Consider the following 19890-nt stretch of genomic DNA (forward strand, 5'->3'; position numbering starts at 1 on the left):
TTGGATGGCGGTTGAAACAAAGGATCCAGTACAGTTAGATGAGAATTCGTCTGTGGATAGAGCTTCTCTGGCCTGGCAGAATGCTGCCATGTGCTGGTATTGTCCAAGCTGAAATATACATTCACATTTCTCTGCAATTCGTAGTGTCATGGTGCTACTTTTGCTTTGTCAAGCCTAAAGACGCCATATGGATGCAGCCAACTGACTGAGTTTTGTTTCATTTGGAAAATGTTATCTTCAGAAATGTTTTAACTAGGCTGAATGCTTTAATAGTAGGATCCTGATGCACATTAATGTTGAGTACAAGTAGAATTTGTCCTTTCTTGAAGTACTCAATCAGGCTCAGTGGCCTTTTGAGGCAGCAGCAGTAGCAGGTTAAGTCTGAAATCACACAGCAGTCGGATGCCTGGTCATTACATTCAACTTCAGCTACTCGGAAATACTGACATAACAGTGGTGACCCACTAAACATACAAATGTGATTGGGTAGTCTTTTGAAAGCAGTATTTATGATTCATTACAAAGAATTTTTCAGACAGGTACAGACAGGCATTGTTGAAAAATTCTGCTGTCCTGTTACATCTGTGTGACCATTCCCCCCCCTCCCACATACAGACATACATCCCATTCTGATTGGGGAACCCTTGCTCACAGGTGTGCAGCCTGGCTTGAGTCCACAAGCACCCCTGTCTGTTTCACGCTTCACTTGCGAACAAATATTTCAATGGACAGGAGATGACTGACATGGCTTAGTTTCAGACAGGGTTACTCTGTCTCCTGCATCACAGGGCCGCAGAGTTGGAGAAATAGGCCTTTGAACACACTAGAATGAGATTACTTCCATCATTTTCAGGAATGTACATGCTTACATTGCTCAGAAAACTTAGTGATGAAGAGGGAAAATGTGAGCATGTGTAATACAGTGTGCATGCAGCATTGTTTTTTCTTTGATGTGAACGTGTACAACATGCCTTGTGTTCAGACATGCAAAGTGCAGAAACTCACCTGTTAGTAATAACACCGAGCTCCAGTCCAGAAATTGCATTCCTCTGCATTCCAAGGATTCTGCTTCACCAGGGGGGTGGACAAACGTGTGTATATGCACACGCTCGCACAAACAAGCTCCCTACTCTCCGAGCAGACCTATGCTACCAAACATAAATCATCAATTTCACTCTCACTGACAGCCAATGAATACACAGGACATAAGAGATTCCTTCTGATATGAAGACATATGCTTTCAACTCCCACTGACAAGAACAGCCAGTCACGCTCTTGTCCATCTCACGCAACTTAAAACAGGACTGCAAAACCTGACACTGTATCTTGTGAAGCATATGCGAAAGCCAGACTGCTTTTCTTCCCTTTCTTGATGTCTAAAGGGAATCTACCTGTGCATTGTAATCGACAAAAACTAAAACTACAAACAGAAAACTTCTTGTTCATGTTACACAAATGTTAACAAACATTTTTTTTCTTTCTTTGAATTCCTCTTTCATTGCCCTCATTATTCCTCCACAGCCTGTGTTTTCTCTCTTCCATCATTCTGTGCAACTTTTCATCTTCCCACTCTGTAACAAGACTGCAGATGCTGAACCTGGCCTTCATTCCAGAGCAGCAGGAGCTCCAGTCTCCCAGCTCATTAACACACAAAATTACCTCCAAGCCCCTAAACCACATTTTATTCTTCTCAAACATGCACACAGAAAAACTGAGAAAGTTTTCCATTTTGACTTTATTAAATATACGTTTACTGATCTTTGATAAACATAGGATGTGTCTCACTGTGCTCAAGTGCCAAAAAAGAAAGGAGCAGAAAAATAACAAGGACAACAAAAAAACAGATGAGCAGCTTCTTGGCAAATCCTTATCGTTGTTAGTCCTTCATTACTGGTCCTGAGGATTACCACACACAGAAAACATGAGTCATGGTTGTGTTGTACGTCATAAACCTCTAACGAAAAACTAATGTCGTCCTCGGTGCTCACCTTAACCATGCGTCCATGAATCAGATATGGCAACCTGAAGTCATGCTGGCAGTTGCTGTATCCCATGCCTAGTCCAAAACCTGAACCCAATGAAATAGGCCATGTGCGACCTAGTTGAGGGGTAAAACACACCCATACATGACATTTCAGAGTAGAAATGAAATTAATAATAGTAAATAGTACTTTTTACTAGTTTAACTTAATAGAGACCACTTACGTTTAAAGAAAAAGACAGACAATAAAATGCCCACACCTAGGCCAGTTGCTGCAGAGAGAAAGCAAAACATATGAGTGGCCCAGTTAAAATACACATCCTAAAGAGTTGACCTCAGTACAAAGGTAACGTAATCATGTGTGATCCAGTCTAAAAATTTTCTGGAATAGATGTAAATCTGTTGTAATGACCTCAGTGGGGGGGGTCGCTATTATGTTTGATGCAAGAGTTGGTACATAGCACAAGTTAGCAAGACATTGCTCATTAGTTAAAGAGGGGGAGAGAAAAAGCAGCAAGAGTTCTAACGTCCAAGAAAAAAAAGAAGAAAAAAAAAAAAGAAAACAGTAAAAGGGGTGCAAGAAAGGGGCAACTCAGTTAAAAGGAGCCAGGATACTGCCAATGTATCCAAAGGGGAGGAGAGGTGATGGTCAAAGAGTGAACAAATATACAGGTGAGTGATGTCTGGACACAGTGTGGTCAAGTTAAAGCCACAGAGGTTTCTTAAGCTTTCAGAAGTTCATGGAGCAGAGTGGGATTTCAAGGAATGTGTTTGTGCGCTTAGCTTCACCTCGCTTCAAGCCATACCACACCCAACAGCAGGCCAGCCAGCACAGAAAACACATAAAAACAGCCATTTGGGCCCTTCCGACTCTTAATTGGATTCAGAGAGCTATGCAGCATGACCGATTTGCTTGAACCAGAACCCTCAGACTGTTCTCTATTACAAAATGTACAAATGTCAAACAAGACCACAAAACCTCTTGCACATCCTCAGTATCAGTGCGGTTCAACTAAATCATTGTTCTCTGCATCCATGTAAAGATTGAGTTAAAGATCCTGTCTTTTACAGCCTCTGCCTTTCTTTGCTCTTGGGCCACAGCATTTTTGAAAACTCTGATTTTCCACAGACAGTAATACACTAAAAGCATTGGCAAAATATGAGGGCAGATCAGAATCTCTTTTTGGCTTTCTTTGCCTTTGTCTGGACATCTCCAAGGGGGATGGATTTTAACAAAAACATTTGTGCTGGAGTAGAATGAAATATATAACCCACAGGCCTGAGAATACACATTAAGTTTAGTAAGTAAATAAAGTCCAGAGCTGGTTAATTGTTGTTTGTTTGGAATACTTCAATTATTTTCTACAAATAGCACCAATCAGGCTTCACCATAAGTTTGTGAATTATAGCATGGTAATTTTAAAATGTCTGCGAGAGCTCATTACCTCACAGAATTCAGCCTGTTTAGGATTTGCTTAGCTCTAATGAGAGAAAGTTACCTTTTGCCTCTGCCGAACTTTGTGCTTGTAGCTAATTACTACATGTTAGCATGCTTAGGATGTGACTAAACTGTGGATACGATAAACATTAAACCTACTCGATATCAACATGTAAGTATTGTTACTGTGAGTTTGGTAGTGTGATGACATTAGTTGAAATCCCATTTTTATTTTAAAAGATCTCCAAAGTTAATTAAAGTAACATTTGTTTTTCTCTCTGTTCTAAAATGAGAACTTTCATTATTAGCTGTTTGATTTAAGATAAAATACAAAAACTCTTAAATGTGAATACTTAAAGAGCCAACTATTTTGAAAATCCTATTTAGTCTAACACGCAAATTAAGCTCATTCACACACATGTATATTCTCTTTTGAAGAGGACAATGCCAAATGTGGCCCTTTGTAGTATGAAACCATAAGCAGAATGGTCTGGATTTTGAGGTGGGTTTTTTTGTTGTTGTTTTTCTCATTTCCCATTAATAAAAACATTGTATTTGACTTTTCTGAGGGCCTCCTCACTTTTATCACTGGCCAGTTGGCTACTGTGGAAAATTCTGAACTTTGTTTATAAAGCCACACCTTTGTAGTTCACCCAACAGTTTAACCACTAAATCTGTCACACTAAATATAAAGTAGGGTACAGAAGCCATTAACACACTCACAATTCATTCCTGACATATCATAGAAGATTAGAACAAATAATAAAAACAACCCCCTGAACAAAATGTGTCCTACAGAGTTTCTCTGGTGACCAGAGACACATTGCCGCAGCTGGCAATTTGCTACTCTGTGAAAAAAAAAATGCAGCAGTTCAGATGTTTTTCCTTCCAGCTAGCATTTTTTATTGAGCCAAAACTTATGTCATTAATGTCTCTAGTTTGCCAGTCTTATAACTTGAGTGCTGAATCAAATAAGGAAAAAAATGTTGAAATAAACACCACAGATAAAATCAATCTGAAACAACACCTTGCTGAAAGACCCCATGGTGAGTTCCTCAGTGCAAAACATCTATTAACAATATTGACTCAGTGAAGAATAGTTCCCGCAAATCATATAATTGTATGAATAAAGGTGGAGAAACATTTCAACAAACAAGAACACCATTTATGCCTTAAATTAATTGCTATTGAACATTATAAGTGACTTTTTAGTAGTAGAGCCATCAGTACAGTGTTTCTCTTTCTCTTTTCTAAAAACGTCTTCTCAGACTTGATAAATGTGCCTTGCCATTTTAATGTCGCAGGTAAAATGTGGTAAACAATGATGTTACTCAGCCAGGACAAGCCCAGGACCCAACCCAAACTCAACACAGGACAGTGTTGGTCTTCTGCTATTTTCTCAATAGTCACAGCAACAAAGGAAATAATGTATTTAAACTCATTTTGACAGACAACTAATCCACATTATTGTGAAATGGCAGATTATCATTTCATTGATTAACAGTTTTAGAAACTAGATTCAAGATAAGCTCACAGAGGATGATGGGAATGGAAAGAAACACACAAAACTCCTCTTCAGTTTGTCTGTGGCACAACTTCTGACAGCGTCTGAGAGATTATTTCTATGTGGCTTGTGTTTTTGGGTTGATCTCAACATGAAGAAGTCAGTGTGGACTAACGTCACTGTCAGGGTATTTGGACTCGCACTTTAATTTATTTTCTAAGGCAGCCCAAACAGACACTGTGTCTTGAATTTTCTCTTGTTCCCTGCTCTGTTTCGTTGAAAACCAGCGGTCTGGGTTCAGCTTCAGGATGTGACAGCCTGGAGAACTGGGGATAAGTCAGACTGAAGGTAAACTGAATTGCCCTTTACGGCCGTGACCTCCCTCGTCTTTAATCAGAAACACCGACTTGGACTTGTGTCCCAACACTATGTGGTCTCTCCTGATCACACTTTTATTCCCAATAAACAACAAAAGACGGACGTTTCAGCCATTGAGAGGGAGAGTTTCCAGCCGACCTCCGGACACGGTCAGACAGAGGACTGCGCCTCCAGCTTCGGCTTGTGTCGCAGTTTATTTGCGGGTTTAATTTGCTGCAGCACAGTGACATCGTTACACATCTACATAAAATTCATGAAAGGACATTAACCTGTTTTCACGGCTGTATCAGCAAGACAGCGGTCCCATTTCCGTCCGTGCTCATCTGCCATGTTTCTTGCTTTCGGGGAGTCCCAAGAAATATCGCGAGAGGAAGATAAACTGACGTGAGAACAACTTCTACCGTCAAGATCTTCCGGTCTCAGTTAAACCTAACGTCCAGGTTATTGTTTATTTTATTCTTTCCTTCTTTCTTCCTTTTATTTTTTTTTAAGTCAGACAGTATATTAGTATTTTGCCTGGAGTGAATAAACATATAGCTTATCTATTTAATCAGGTGTTGGTAAGTCAATCAAATCAAATTCATTTTAAAAATTGCAGCAGTCACATCAAGGCACTTTACATAGAGCAGGTCTAAACCAATTTTTTTATGGAACTGTTAAAATATATTACATTTGCCTTTTTTTCTTAATGATTAAAAAAAGTATGGGCCAGTAGTCTAAGAGTAAAATACTTAATCTCTTACACTTTTGAGGGTTACGATTCAAAACATCAGACTTAATCTCACTGAAGTTTTTCTTCACAACACAATTTCTCTTCACTTTTCACAACTGGCAACTAATTTGCATGGTAAATGCAATAAACATATAAAATAAATGATGCCTACTCTCACACAATGTTGTACATCACTTACTGCACAGAAAACTATAGATTCGAACTTAACGCCACACTAGCAGTGATTTTAGCCTGATAAATTGCAACTTTCTAGTAATTTTATAGCATATGTGGCATTTGATGAATTCCCAGTCACACGAATCATTTCAATGAGTGTAGCTGGACTTGCCTTTGTCCCATAAAATCCCAGCAGGCTCGAAGTCTGAAAGCTCGAAGTCAAGCTGCTGCTGCCCACACACTGTCAATAATATACAGATGTTGGTGGGGTTTACAGGCAGGTTTCCCATTTACAAACAACCCAGAACACACAGCAGCTTCAGGAAAGAAGACATATTTGTATATCATCATAGCTTTGAAATGAAGACTTCAGGAAATTAATTGCAAACATTTACAAATAATAATGAATAAATAAATACATGAAAGTAAATTTGTTAGTGCCCCACCCTGAAGCATTCTTCAGGGTGGGGCACTGCAATACTATCAGTAATTCTTACTTGATATTATTGTGACTGTAGCCTCCATATGAACAAAATAATCAACAAGATTGTGTTTTTTTTTTTTCATTGACAAGATATAATCCACAAAAACAGCAACAATATATAAAAAAAGACCTACATTTCGTCATTACACCTGCTCTGCTACTTGCATCATCATAATGAAAATAAGGGACATTCATATTCCCCTACAGTAAATAAAATCAATGAAGATAACAGGGGATGTTCAAAACAGCAGCATATACTATATGGACAACGGAAGCATTGAATTAAATAAATATATAAACCACAAAATTGGCATCCATAAGAGACTCCTACACTTTGTACAAAGGACTGTAATAATTGCATAAGAGTGACTGGAATTTCAAAATATTTAAAAATCATATTTCTATTTAAAAGCTGATAATTGCGCTCACCACAACATCTATATTGGAGGGTATGTGTTTCTGCGGACCAGAGATATGGCCAAAAATAAAAATCTAAAAAGAACCAACCGAAGTATGTTTTTAGGATTTGCACAATGTCTGAGAGGTAGAAGCGCTTATGAAAAGGGCAGATTTGCATGCTTTTATGTCAACTTTTTATCCGTCCCCAGATTTCTTGTTTTTTTTTTTTTTTTTTAATAACAGCGTGTGGTTTCCAGTTGTGTTTAATGTACCCCCGTCGGTGCAGTTGTGTGTCTGCCGTCCTCACTGCACCACTCCTCTCTTTCCATACTTGGCAATGCATTTCTTGCTCCTTCGCTATTGGCTGGTGCAGAGAGAGCCCCGAGTGACCCGGACGTGCAACCCGGGCCCGTCTTTCTGCCTGCAGCCTCCTTCCTGTAGCCCGGTTGAGGAAGTGAATTTCGCTGACAGGGCTGGGTTCAGTGAGGGAGAGGCGAACAAAACATCTTCCGAGGGGGGTAAAAAAAAACAAAAAAAAACAAAACACAAACAACAGACCGACAAGAGGCGAGAGGAGCGATTTGATAGCCCGCAGCAAAGCTAAGGTGTACAGCCATCGGTGAAATCGTGCTCCCCTTCCCCGTTGAGAGCGCCGTAGACCGCCGCAGACATGGTAAGGGCCGCGGCGGAGCTGCTGGGAGAGACGGGGCCGGGGTGAGAGGGCTGTGCTGCTTCTGCTAACAGAGCGGTAAAGGCTAAGGCTGCTAATATAGGCTGAGGCTAGCCGGAGGAGCTGGCTGGTAACCCGAGAGGAGCAGCGGCAGCCGGGGGGAGCCAAGTGTGCAAACCACCGGTGCTTATCTGAGTTGCCCCGTTTGCAAAACTTTTTGCTTACCGGATACGAATGAATTAGCTCCGCGGCTAAGCTGCCAGCTATGGCTGTTTAAACCGGACCTTAGCTGGTTAGCTAGCATGCTAGCTAGGCTACATGCCCCGTAGGCACGAAGTTAACACAGGATGTTTTGGATTTGACACAAGTTCGTGAATAGGATTAGAGAGGCGTCCTAATATAACACACAGATACAGACCTCCAGCCGTGCACGCGTACACGCACATGCTGGCTAAAATAGTCAAGCGCCGGGCTGCCTGTAGCTAAAATAAGACTGCTCGCTCCTCCTGTTCCAAACCATGTCAAGCTGTCAGCCTCCTGCCGCGAAGTCTTTCCTGCTACGCGAGTTTGATCACAACTTTTCCAGCTGCCACTTCTGTGAGATGATGAGACTACCTGTAAAACACAAAGTAAACAGTGACTGCAGGTCACTGTTTACTGGTATTGTGCACCTTTTCCCTATCTCTCAAACTGCCAGTGACATCCTTGTGATTGCTCATTAATTTATGCTTGACAGGGGGGAAAATATAGTATTTAGCTTCAATTATTCTATCATGATTGAGCACCGTCTTGAGCTTTTGGGGTGTTTATAAAAGTGTGCTCTGTAGCGCTTCCACATGGTTCAAATAGTCTTATGTGTGCATTGAGAAGTGCAGATGGTTTTCCTCTGTCGCCCACCTCATCCATCCTGTTGGCTCAGCCTTACCGCTCTCCCTCTGGCCTGGAGGTTGTTGGTCTGAGCTAGTGTTTACACAGAGACAGGAGTGCTGGTAAACACAGCGTCAAGGAGCACAGGTGTCTGATGGAGCAGACTGATTCATCAGCTGAGAGAGATTGGAAGACAGGCAAAAAGCCGCTCAGGGAAAAAAGAAATTGCATGGTAGATGGTGCCCAGAAACTGCTGTTATGTTCAGGGTCACACTTAACAAAAATGTTTATGAAAAGTGGGTTTTCTCTCTTGCAACATTTCATTATCCTTTGACCAGCTGAAAGCTGATTGAATATACATTTTCAGGGTTATGCCCCTAAGTTACTTTACAGATAAGACAAGATGGAGGGCTGTATAGACATATAGAACAAGATGAATGCTAACGCACTATGCTTTAATAAAGAAACTGCTGATATACGTTATTTTGACCCAAGCAATTAAGAATGATATCTAATGCAATGGTACACACACAGTTTCATAAATATATATGTATGTATATATTTCTATGTGTTTATGTTCCTGTCTTACTGGTTTGGATAAGTACTGGCAACTTGGCTTTTTGGCTACTACCCTTCATGAGCACATCTGTTTGTGTTTGTAAATCTGAGTGAATCTATTTTGTCATCAATAGATATAGGTGTTTTTCTTAATTAAACCCATAGTCTAGTTTTAAGTAGGCAAAAGCTGTTATTTTTCATTTACATTAACATCTAGTGATTATAAGACCAATTTTGAAATTTTGACTAGAATGCCAGTTGGGGTTAGGCCAGAGTAAGATAATTTTTCCATAGTCCGATAATGAAGCTGACACCCAGAAGAAGATTGTTGTAGCCAATAGCCTCTAATGTTTGGGTAAAAAAAAAAAGGTGTTTTCCCACCCACCTACATCTTCTTATATATTCCTCTGAGTTTCATGTTATGGCTGGCCTGGCCCCAAACTCACCAATACCCTGCTGCATGTTTAAGGCGGCTCTACCCCTGGGGGCAGGTTGTGCTATGCAAGCTATGCTATTCATCCCTAAAGAAAAGTTCAATTTGACATTTCATTAATCCTGAAACACATGCATAACTAAGAGACTTTCACGGTAGAAGGACAGAATTAGTTTTCAAGGAATTTTGCATACAGGATGCCACATGGTGTTATCCTGATCTGCAAGAGTTAAAGGACTGGAGCCTGTTGCTAACTACTTTATTGGGGACATTGACCACTGTATCAAATGTGAATTAAGTACACAACAGTAAAAGCCTCATTAAACAACTCAAACATTTAACCAAGAAAGGAATCTGCTTCAGTTAGTGTCAGATGGAAGACTGTAGACTGTCTCTAGACAGTGCAGCTTTGATTGATTGTTTGTTAGAAAACACACAATTTACTGAATATCTGACCGTTCTCCAAAAGAACCTACCTTCTTGCCCTGTTTCATGGAAAACATTTTTAAACCTTGTGTATAGTGCAGAAGGGATGTTAGTACAGTGTCATATAGTAACTACATTGAAATAGGGATAAGAGTTTTCAGGATCTATCTGATTCAGCTCATCTGGTGATTCAATCAGCTGCTGAGCTGATCAATCGCATCTTCCACACACTTTGCAACAATGATTTTCAAACAAGTTTAAAAATGACCAGTTTTGCTCAGGTTTTAACTTTTCTATGAGGAAACCTGGTTTTCCCACCATTTTAAGCAACCATATGTTCAGTTGATTTCGTTATGTTACAAATATTTCAGACTGTAATTGCACTTCTGACACAACAGTCATGGCCAAGTGACAAGGCTGTGAAGTATCATGCTTTGTCATGCCAGTGATTGGTAGGGAGTGTGCATACAAGGGTATGAGGGTTTAATTGGTTACCCCATCAGTTGACTTCAAGCTCTTAAAGTGTGTGGAAAAAGTCAAAACTGCTTTGTAAATAGCTTATGAACAAATTTCTTTTACAAGCTTGTTATGGCTTGTGGCAATTGTTTTGCATCTGACAATTAGCTGTTTGAAGGTGACTTTAAGGCACCTCATTCTCACTAGAAAGCCTTTACTGCCACACAACTTGCTGTTGCATGATTCCTCTTTTAATTCAATTCAAGATTAGCCTTCAAGTAACACGTTTCCTCTGTTCCTCCATATGAGCATTTTTCTTGCCCATATCCTTATATGTCACACAGCTAAGGCCAAATGAAGAGCATCCTTTGAAAGCTGATTTGGCTTTACAGCTTGGATATGATCAGGCCTGACTGATTTCAGACAGCTTCCTGCACTTTAAAAAACATTTTGATCAACTGTATGGCTTTTCTCTGCAAAACACTCACATGACGAATCATGAGTGCTGTTCAGTCTACTGAGCTCAGAATGTCTGTTATGTCGCAGTACAGGCACAGTTTGCCTGCAAGGGTGTGAATACTTCCTGCACAGCAAACGTATCTCTGACAGCTAAATACATGGTGTACTGTAAAAATATATTTCCATTTAACGATTCATAAACTAAAGACAGAAACATTGAGAGTAGCTGCTTTCAGATAGAATTTAAATTGAACTCTATTTGTTAAAAATGATAAAAAGGTTAGCATGTTTCCCACAGGCTAGACAACAATTCATGTGGGCACCCATTTTGGGTACCCAATGTGGGTGTGGCCACGTTACACTGACAAATAAGTAAATGTTTGAGAAACACCGAATTAATATTTTTATTTTGCATAATTGTGTCTACTGACTTCAGCTGTATTGAAAAACTATCAGAAGCTGTAATAATGTTTGTGCTAGGGGAAAAGCAGAAGCAGCATTTTAATAATACAATTATCTGGCTCTGAGCAGGTTTGAAGGTTTTAGGAGTCTTTGTAAGCATGACAGATCTGACTTCCTCCATGCCTGCTATTGTTTATCTTGTCGTGAGCTCAGCAAGATGAAGATACAACAAAATGAAACCGATTTAAATTACATTACATTTAAAAAGTTATCTCTTCGTCATTATCTTCTTTCCTAAATCAAAGTCTTATATGCCTCATGAAACAGATTTTTGTTTTATTTGCAACATCTTTTGCTCTAGTGGTTAAAAAGATGGTATAATTGTTTTGTTTGTTTTTTTTATTTCACAACAATCTGTAAAACTAAGAATATGTTTGTGATAGTGGAGCTACACTGATGAAATTTAGCCTTTTTATCTTTCTACACTAAAGTATAACACATGTGACAGAGCAGACTCTTCAGACTGATAAGAAACTAAACTGAGGTGTTTAGCTATAATCTGATAGTACTGTGTATTAAGTGTTGTCTCTGCTGATTGTGTTTCAGAATGACCAGCAATTGGACTGTGCTCTGGATCTGATGAGGCGTCTGCCTCCTCAGCAGATCGAGAAGAACCTCAGTGACCTCATTGACCTGGTGAGTCTTTGCGTTCCTTTCAGATTTTCTTGTAGTCAAAACACACAGCCACATCAGGGTATAGGTTACGTAAACATTTAAATTCCATGTGGATAACTTGCTTACTTGCTGATACTGACTCACTTCACTTCACTATCAAAGAGGAATAAAGCTTTTCACAAAAACTCACAACACATGAGTTTAGGTATATATACAGATAAAGTACTGAACACAAAATGAAAACTTAGGTGGGACCCAAAAGATAATTGAATAGTTGGGTTGATTGATGTGTTATTCGATTTCAATTAATCACCTGAAAATGAATCAACATCTATTTAATTTTCGTCATTTATGAAAACATGTCCTGCTTTCAGCTCTTGGGGTTTGCTGCTTCTGTCTGATATGATTTATTTATTTTTTTTTACACATTTGCCAATAGACTGTATAAATTTTAACTTATACTTATATTTGATAAAAATTTGGGATTGACTTTTGCTCATAGTGAGAAAATAAGATAATGAAAGCACCAGTATGCTTACATGAACATTTTTACATTTCGTTTTGAATGCATATCTTTTAGTTTAACACTTAATAGAGCCATCATAATACAGAATGTGCCCTGTGGGTCATTTGCAGAGTGTTCATAAGAAGATCCAAAGTGTGTGTTGGCCTTTGTGGTTTTGTTTGTGGTGGTTGTAAGTTTTTTGTTCATTACTTTGCAGATTTTGCTGTTTCTGCATATTGTTCTGACACCTCTAAAGTAAATATGCATGGCTGAACATCTTATATTCATAAGTTGGCTCAATTAAGGGCAACTTGAATTTCAGCCATTAAATTAATGATTTAGTTCTTAGCATCAATTTTCTGTCAAAAAATATTTGAAAGGCAGAGCACTAGTGGAGTCTGACAAGTTGAGCAGAATAAGAAACAAATCACATCACACTTTCATCAGTGTTTGCATGGCACCTTGTTTCATTGTCATATCCGTTCGTTTAACGGCCAGGCTCCCACCTGTGCACCTTCCTCTTCCCACACCTTTAACCCCAGCTCTCTCTTCACCTATTTTTCTGTGTCTGGTTGTTAGAGATTATTATCATGGCTGTCAATCTTCTCCACTGCAGGACCAGGCTCAACCATCTTTGCTCAACATTTCCCTTCCCAATTAAGAATCACTGAAATCACCGCCTTCTTTCCTGTTTGTCCCCCCGGTTTCCTTTCCCCCCTGCATTACTCTCACTTTACACTAAGTTTTTGCCCCTGCTTCCCTTATCTTACCCGTCTGGGCTGGCAGGTGCGTGTGTTTGTGTGTTTAGGAAAACAGGGCCTCCTTTGTGTCATGCTCTAATGCAGAGCAGGGGTCCATATCTGTCTGTGAGAAGTAATTTGTAACCCCTTATCATCGAGATATTATGTTTCCTATTCAAATGTTATTCTGACTCCACTCAGTAACCTCTGCTTATTGAGTGATGTTGGAATGTAAGGGAAAGACAAAAAGTTAAATCATTTTTGACTTAGAGAGTTGCCATGATTGTGATCCTGGAAGGATTTTATTTATTTATTTATATTTTTTATGGTAGCTGAGTTGTTCAGATATCCTGCTTCTGTCAGTCTCTTCATGTCTTCAACATGTTCTGTCTGTGTTTAGGTGCCCAGTCTGTGTGAGGACCTCCTCTCTTCTGTGGACCAGCCCCTGAAGATTGCCAGAGACAAGGTGGTTGGGAAAGACTATCTACTCTGTGATTACAACCGAGATGGCGACTCCTACAGGTCGAGTCAATAACTGCACTCTGATTATGAAAAAAGAATGTATACAATGTTATGATTTTGAAATTATTAGGAATTAAAGTTCAAAGAAACACTTTTAATACCTCTCTATTTTTTAATAGTTTATCTACATGTTTATAACACTGAATATCACTCTTTTTTTTGTTTAAAATATACTCAAATGAAAAAAAAAAAAAAAAAAATTCCCGTAGTATCGACGCTTTAATTAACATGTGAGCCAGATACTGGTGGTGTTGTGTTTGTAAGCTGATATAGGAATATTTGAGACACAGTCCTGACAATGTTCTGGTGACAGGGACAGCGTGGCAAATAGCAAAGTGGAAAAGTAAAGGCTACCAGCCAGTACAGTGCAGCATAAACAAAAGTATTCAACTTTTAAGTTGTCATCAACATTGACGTGAAAAGTATTGTTGCTCAATTCAATGGGGAGCTGAAACAAACAGTTACAAAACAAGTATTTGGATTATCAATTCACCCTCCAGTTTCTAGCTCCAGCTCCTCCTATGTGAAAATTTTCAGTTTTTGTAAGGTTTGAATTTTAATACCGTTGGAGTTTGGATGGTTGGTTGGATCAAAGAGACTTTAAGATGTTGTCACTTTGGGCTTTCAGTTCCTGGGATGTTGGCTTTTCTCTACTTTCTGAGGTTTTTCAATTTATCAATTAATAATTTTAACAATTGAATGATTTTCTGATGTAGCCCTAATTCTGCACATCCAGAGGTTTTTCTGTTTTAGTGTAACTTGGTCCAGTGTGACTTAATCTATAATATTAATATTATATATTATTATTATGAGAAAACTCCAGAAAGGTGTTAATGTGTAAATGAATGTCCCTTTCACACCCTCTTAAATCACAAATTTAGCTGAAAAAGAAGACTTTTTTAATTTAATTTAATTTAATTAATTAATTTAATTAAAACCGCCTTCTAACTAATACGGCATCATTAAGTATTCATTTAGATCCATATCAGCACTGAATTCTGTCGCACTGTCTGATACAACAGATCTCCATGGAGTAATAAGTATGAACCTCCAATTGAAGATGGTGCAATGCCTTCAGCCCGCCTGAGGAAACTCGAGGTTGAAGCCAATAATGCTTTCGACCAGTACAGAGACCTGTGAGTGCCAGTGAAGTCGTCTCATGCAATGCTTTTAATAAATGGTCAGTGTGGATCCCTAGTGACTGCTGATATTTCTTTATTTAGGTACTTTGAAGGCGGTGTATCCTCGGTGTACCTCTGGGACTTGGATCATGGCTTTGCTGGAGTTATTCTCATCAAGAAGGCTGGAGATGGATCCAAGAAGATCAAAGGGTGCTGGGACTCAATCCATGTGGTGGAGGTCCAGGTGAGCATCCAAAATATGAAATTTCATTAGGTTGACATTTGAACCTGCTCCTGCCTTGTATTTATATCTTTGTTTGTCATTCCATATAAAAATGTCAAACATTTTTAAAACTATATATTTGAGTGCACAAGTTGTCACATTTGTAAACATTAAAGAAACAGTAAAATGTAAATGGAATTGAATAAAGAATTAAAAATTAGGAGGAACAGTTTTCTGCCAGTTTAATAGTGTCTAATAATGATATTAGGCCAGGCTGTCAGCTGACTGGTTTCAGTTTGCATCAGAAAACATTGCTTGTGGTCGTCTCTGATTTCTGTGTTCTGCTTGTGTGAGCAGGAGAAGTCCAGTGGTCGTACGGCTCACTACAAACTCACCTCCACCGTCATGCTTTGGCTCCAGACAACCAAGACTGGCTCCGGTACTATGAATCTGGGTGGCAGCCTCACAAGACAGGTACGGTGCTGAACTGGGCATAAATTCTTTGAAGGCTTTCAGTCATCCATTTACACAATTTGTTTCTTTGTTTCACAGATGGAAAAAGATGAGACAGTTGGAGAATCCTCACCCCACATTGCCAACATTGGCCGCCTTGTTGAAGTCAGTATAACGGCTAACATCCTGTTTGTTTGCCTTAATCAAGTACTTACCTAAAGCAGGGATTCTTCCCATCCACAAAACTGCATTGCTCTGGGGCAGGTTCCCTGCACATGGTTCTGCTGATATTATACATAGGTCTTGAATAATCCATGTAACGTTATAACCTACATGACAAATGTGGTCCAGAGCCACTCTCACCGTTAGTCATGTTCAGGATGCTTCACAGCCAAATCAAGTTCAACAAGTTAAGAGAACAGAGGCAGGAGTCATGCTGAAGGCAAAATATTTCCATTCTTGTTGCAGGATATGGAGAACAAGATTCGCTCCACACTGAATGAAATCTACTTCGGGAAGACAAAGGATATCGTCAATGGCCTAAGGTAACATGAATAAATTCTGGATTAGTGTTCAAACCTTTATTTATACAGGGAAGGCAAATGAGAACAAGCTGTTTTGCAGGGAAAACCCGAAATGAAATATTTCAGTATGAGACATAATAATCCACAAAGGTAAAAACTATTTTGACCAGTTGAACAATGGCCAGAGTACAGGAGACATGGGCCAATAATTGCAATATATGCATATAAAGTTAAAGATTCAGTTGAAGCGCAAAAACCAACTTCTTTACAGTACTCCCAGTAATTGTGGTCAGCCAAACCTATTTTCCTTAGAGAAGTCATCTTACCTCTGTGCTCCTCTCTGCTGATTCATTACCCTTTTTTTTAAACCTCTTTTTAAATTTTTGTCATTTTATGTTGGATGTTTTGCCCTCTTTACAACTGCATTTTCTATGTTCATGTCAGTTTTCTCTTTCCTCAACCTCTCTGGCAGGTCATATTCTAAGTTTTTACCTTTCATCTTGGTTTTTCGCTGCCTTTGTTATCACTGTCTATCCCTGTGTCAATTCCTGTCACCAATCCTGCCCTGCTGCCTCTCCTCTGTGCTCCAGATCTATTGAGTCTTTGCCTGATAACCAAAAGTACCGGCAGCTCCAGAAGGAGCTGTCGCAGGTCCTCACCCAGCGTCAGATCTTCATTGACTAGGGTCAGAGGTACAACCTAGCATGGAGAACGGTGTTTGTGTGTGTACATTTGTGTGTATTATTAAGAGGGAAAACACTACAGAAAATATTGCTGTAACTCTCCTTGCTGCTTGCTCTCAGAAGTTTTACAAAATATTCAGGAAGGAAGCAACTAAAAGGCAAAGGTTATATAAAGAGCAGACATTGTTCAAACTTAAGTCTGTTTCATCAAAGCAGCAACTCATTTATCTTTTGGGGTTTTTTGGGTGGATAGACACCTGCAACATGGGTTTCCATTACATTACTTAGATTCATAAGTCGCAATTGTTTCAGTAAATTATAATACCACAATCCTAAACATTTCCTCTACGTCTTAAAATGTGCCGTTTTTATCAGTTTCATTTCTGTGTTAATTAAATATTTAAGTTCTGGCCCTTTTGTTCATATTTGAAGATATTAATTTGGGCTCTGGGAAATTGTGTTGGGTGTTTTTTCCGTTATTTTCCTCCATCTTAAAGACTAAACCATATGGAAATCTGAACTTCCTTGATTCTGTAGAAAACCTAAAAAACATTTCTGGCAAGTTTTGGAGGTACAAGGTGCATCTTTTTTTGTGACTTTTAAGCAGTGCCTTCAAATTAGATCTTGAAAACTTTTGTTAATTAAACCAGCATTATCTTGTCTGCCCTGGATGTAGGTTATGTCATCAAGATTAACATTTTTGGGGGACTTCATGACGTTTAGTCTCGCCCTCTCAGCGCATATGCGCTCATGTAGTATGCCTTCTACCCAATTGGTCGCCCATTAGGTTAAATATGAAAAATACATCTGGCATTTGTAGGACTGTTGTTTATGAAATTGCAAAATTCAAGCCAGTCTCATTGAGGTCAGGATTTTGTTTAAGTGTGCGTGTGAGTGACTGTTTTCTGTATAAACAACTGCATGCTCCTCAACTACTTTCATTTGAAACAGTGAAGGCATGCTGTGCAGGTGGGGTAAACATTTTGATGTGATGGTCTGGACATATTAACCATATTCAAGTTTAACAGGATGATCGCAAAACTCTTGTTGCTCTTGTTTATACGTTGCACATAAAATACATTCGTCCTCGTCACAATGTAAAGGAGGGAAATCACAGATTCAACCGCATGACAACAAATAACTTCAACTTTTAATTTCCCTTGTCTGACATTCCTGTTCGTGTGTGTGCAGTGTGTCTACATCTAATGTGTGGTAATTCAAGGTTTTCACAGAGAAGCCGGCTTGGACTGTGCTGCTATGTGACTTACATTTTTACACAGATTCAGTTCCTCAGTTTTGCTCCTGACCTTAACAGGTTTCACTAGAGAAACTTTCCCTGCCTCTGTTGCATTTTTTTTTTTAAATTCATCTTTGCAGACACTGACTGCTTCTGCCTTCTGTGTCTCTCCCAAACAGGAGTGTTCAGACTCTGGCTGACAAGTCAAAGCAGGAGGCTCTGAAGGTCGACCTGATGGAGGCACTCAAACGCAAACATAACAGCTAGAGATGCTTTTTCTTTTTCTTCAAACTTCTCTCACTCTTTCCGCCTCATTCTCTGCCATCTTTTCTCTGTTTCTCTACATCTCTCCCTCCACGCCTATTTCAGTGCTGCACTGTTGTTTATTTGTGAAAAAACAAAAAAGGAGAAAATGCTTAGCTTTTTATTTGTTTCTGCCCCCCCACCTTTTTTTTTTTTTTTTGGTCAGGTTTTGTTTTCATGCATCTTATCTGTCATGAAGCCATTCACTCCCTTTGTTTCTCTTCCACCCTCTCTTCTATCAGTTTCCTCCCTTGTAATGAATATATTGATAGTATTACCACGGTTAATGATTTAATGATAATCTTACAGCGTGAGGATCATTGTAGTAATAATCCCTGATGTCCTCACAGCTGATGTGTCAGTTTGAAAAGAGCGACTTCAGCCCTGCTCTTCCTCGGCCGTGAGGAAAAAAAAACATAGACTGTGCTGTACGTGGTGTGTGCTTGGCGGGGCTGTCATTATTATGTACATCAAATTTAATTCTTGCACCTATTTTTGTCTACAGCACCCCACTGATATATTTGTATAAAATTATCACTGTCAGTGTGTGACTTTCATTCTTCTGGCTGTTGGTGTGGTGCAAACTTGAGGGCGGCCTTCGGTTTGTGTTGAAAGGTTTTTATTCTCTATTTCACCTGTCCGCTTAGCCTGTGCCTGTGTGAGAGCACAGGTCTGCAGCCAGTGGAGATTTATCAAACATGGGGGATAGACTGTTATAATCACCAGGATTACACTTGTTGTCAAACCAATCCCCTACACTGTGTATGACATGACAGTTTGGCTCCCCTCTCTTTGGCTTATTCAACTCTCTCTCTCTCTCTCTCCTCACTTACTATGTCTTTGTTGGGGGTCACAGTTTGTCTTTGTGTCTCAGTGGAAACCTTTGACTGTTTCCATTTTGGAGGGGAAATTTTTGTTGTATTTTTGTTTTGTTTTTATTTTGTAAAGCTTATTATTCATATTGTATTAGAGCCTCCAGCAACAATAAAAATAGTAAAAAGCTAATGCTCTTATTCTTCATTCTTCATATTTTATTCGATGGGCCACACTGTAAAGGTTGTGGAGAAAAAAACCAAACCCCTTGAGGGTGATTTCTTTAGGTGGTCCTGATAGCAGTGGAAAAAAAAAAAACGTCTCTCAACCACATACACCCTTAGATTAGATATATATTGAAAGAGGCTCCAAAGAAAGCCTTCGTTTCTCCATGTTTTCCCATGATCCTTTATTTTACAAAAATGCTTGCTTTCTGTAAGTAACATGGCACTTCTGGGTTTGTGAATGTGGTCACTCATAACCAAATGCTCGTGTGTGTGTGTAGGAGGTTGTGATTACTTATTGGATTGAACGGAATCTGAACTGTCAGCTGCATCCATGTCTGGATAATTGTCAGCTTTCCCACATGCACCATGGAATAGATAATAGGCTAGCTCACATAACTCTGAAATTTACTCTTTAATCTTCCCTGTGTTTATTGCTGACTGTGTTGGACAAAACTTTAGATGCTCAAAAAAAAAAAAAAGCTCAGAGATGCTTCAGAGCAGGAATTTGAACTGTTACTTC

The 19890-nt window shown here is 39.3% G+C and overlaps 2 protein-coding genes across 3 annotated transcripts; one reads left to right on the plus strand and one right to left on the minus strand.

Annotated features, from left to right (window-relative positions):
• Positions 1-1716: 1716 nt before the first annotated feature.
• LOC115043313 (MICOS complex subunit Mic10-like) lies at positions 1717-5670 on the minus strand. Its single transcript, XM_029501647.1, has 4 exons — positions 5571-5670; positions 2206-2253; positions 1989-2098; positions 1717-1896 (listed from the first exon to the last, which is right to left on the minus strand). Exons 1-4 carry the CDS (start codon positions 5629-5631, stop codon positions 1888-1890), a joined length of 228 nt encoding a protein of 75 aa, XP_029357507.1. The 5' UTR covers positions 5632-5670; the 3' UTR covers positions 1717-1887.
• Positions 5671-7506: 1836 nt separating this feature from the next.
• capzb (capping actin protein of muscle Z-line subunit beta) lies at positions 7507-19335 on the plus strand. 2 transcript variants are annotated; one of them, XM_029501622.1, is made up of 10 exons: positions 7507-7746; positions 11951-12040; positions 13665-13786; positions 14809-14922; positions 15010-15151; positions 15488-15604; positions 15683-15748; positions 16052-16128; positions 16698-16799; positions 18207-19335. In XM_029501622.1, the coding sequence occupies exons 1-9, from the start codon at positions 7744-7746 to the stop codon at positions 16789-16791; spliced, it is 825 nt and encodes a 274-aa protein (XP_029357482.1). In that variant the 5' UTR covers positions 7507-7743; the 3' UTR covers positions 16792-16799; positions 18207-19335. The 2 variants fall into 2 exon arrangements, with proteins under 2 accessions (XP_029357482.1, XP_029357483.1); XM_029501623.1 differs by lacking the exon at positions 16698-16799.
• The last annotated feature ends 555 nt before the right edge of the window (positions 19336-19890 follow it).

Source organism: Echeneis naucrates, chromosome 5, assembly GCF_900963305.1.
Source record: "Echeneis naucrates chromosome 5, fEcheNa1.1, whole genome shotgun sequence".
In the NCBI taxonomy this organism is placed as follows: domain Eukaryota; kingdom Metazoa; phylum Chordata; class Actinopteri; order Carangiformes; family Echeneidae; genus Echeneis; species Echeneis naucrates.

Bases quoted from the DNA above. Each gene is read 5' to 3' on its own strand.
- LOC115043313 (XM_029501647.1), bottom strand. From the start codon at position 5,631: ATGGCAGATGAGCACGGACGGAAATGGGACCGCTGTCTTGCTGATACA. The intron at 2,254-5,570 runs GTTAATGTCCTT...TTCTCTCTGCAG, and splicing joins TGATACAGCCGTGAAAACAG to CAACTGGCCTAGGTGTGGGC. The intron at 2,099-2,205 runs GTAAGTGGTCTC...CCCCTCAACTAG, and splicing joins GTCTGTCTTTTTCTTTAAAC to GTCGCACATGGCCTATTTCA.
- capzb (XM_029501622.1), top strand. The intron at 15,605-15,682 runs GTACGGTGCTGA...TTTGTTTCACAG, and splicing joins GTGGCAGCCTCACAAGACAG to ATGGAAAAAGATGAGACAGT. The intron at 15,749-16,051 runs GTCAGTATAACG...TTCTTGTTGCAG, and splicing joins ACATTGGCCGCCTTGTTGAA to GATATGGAGAACAAGATTCG.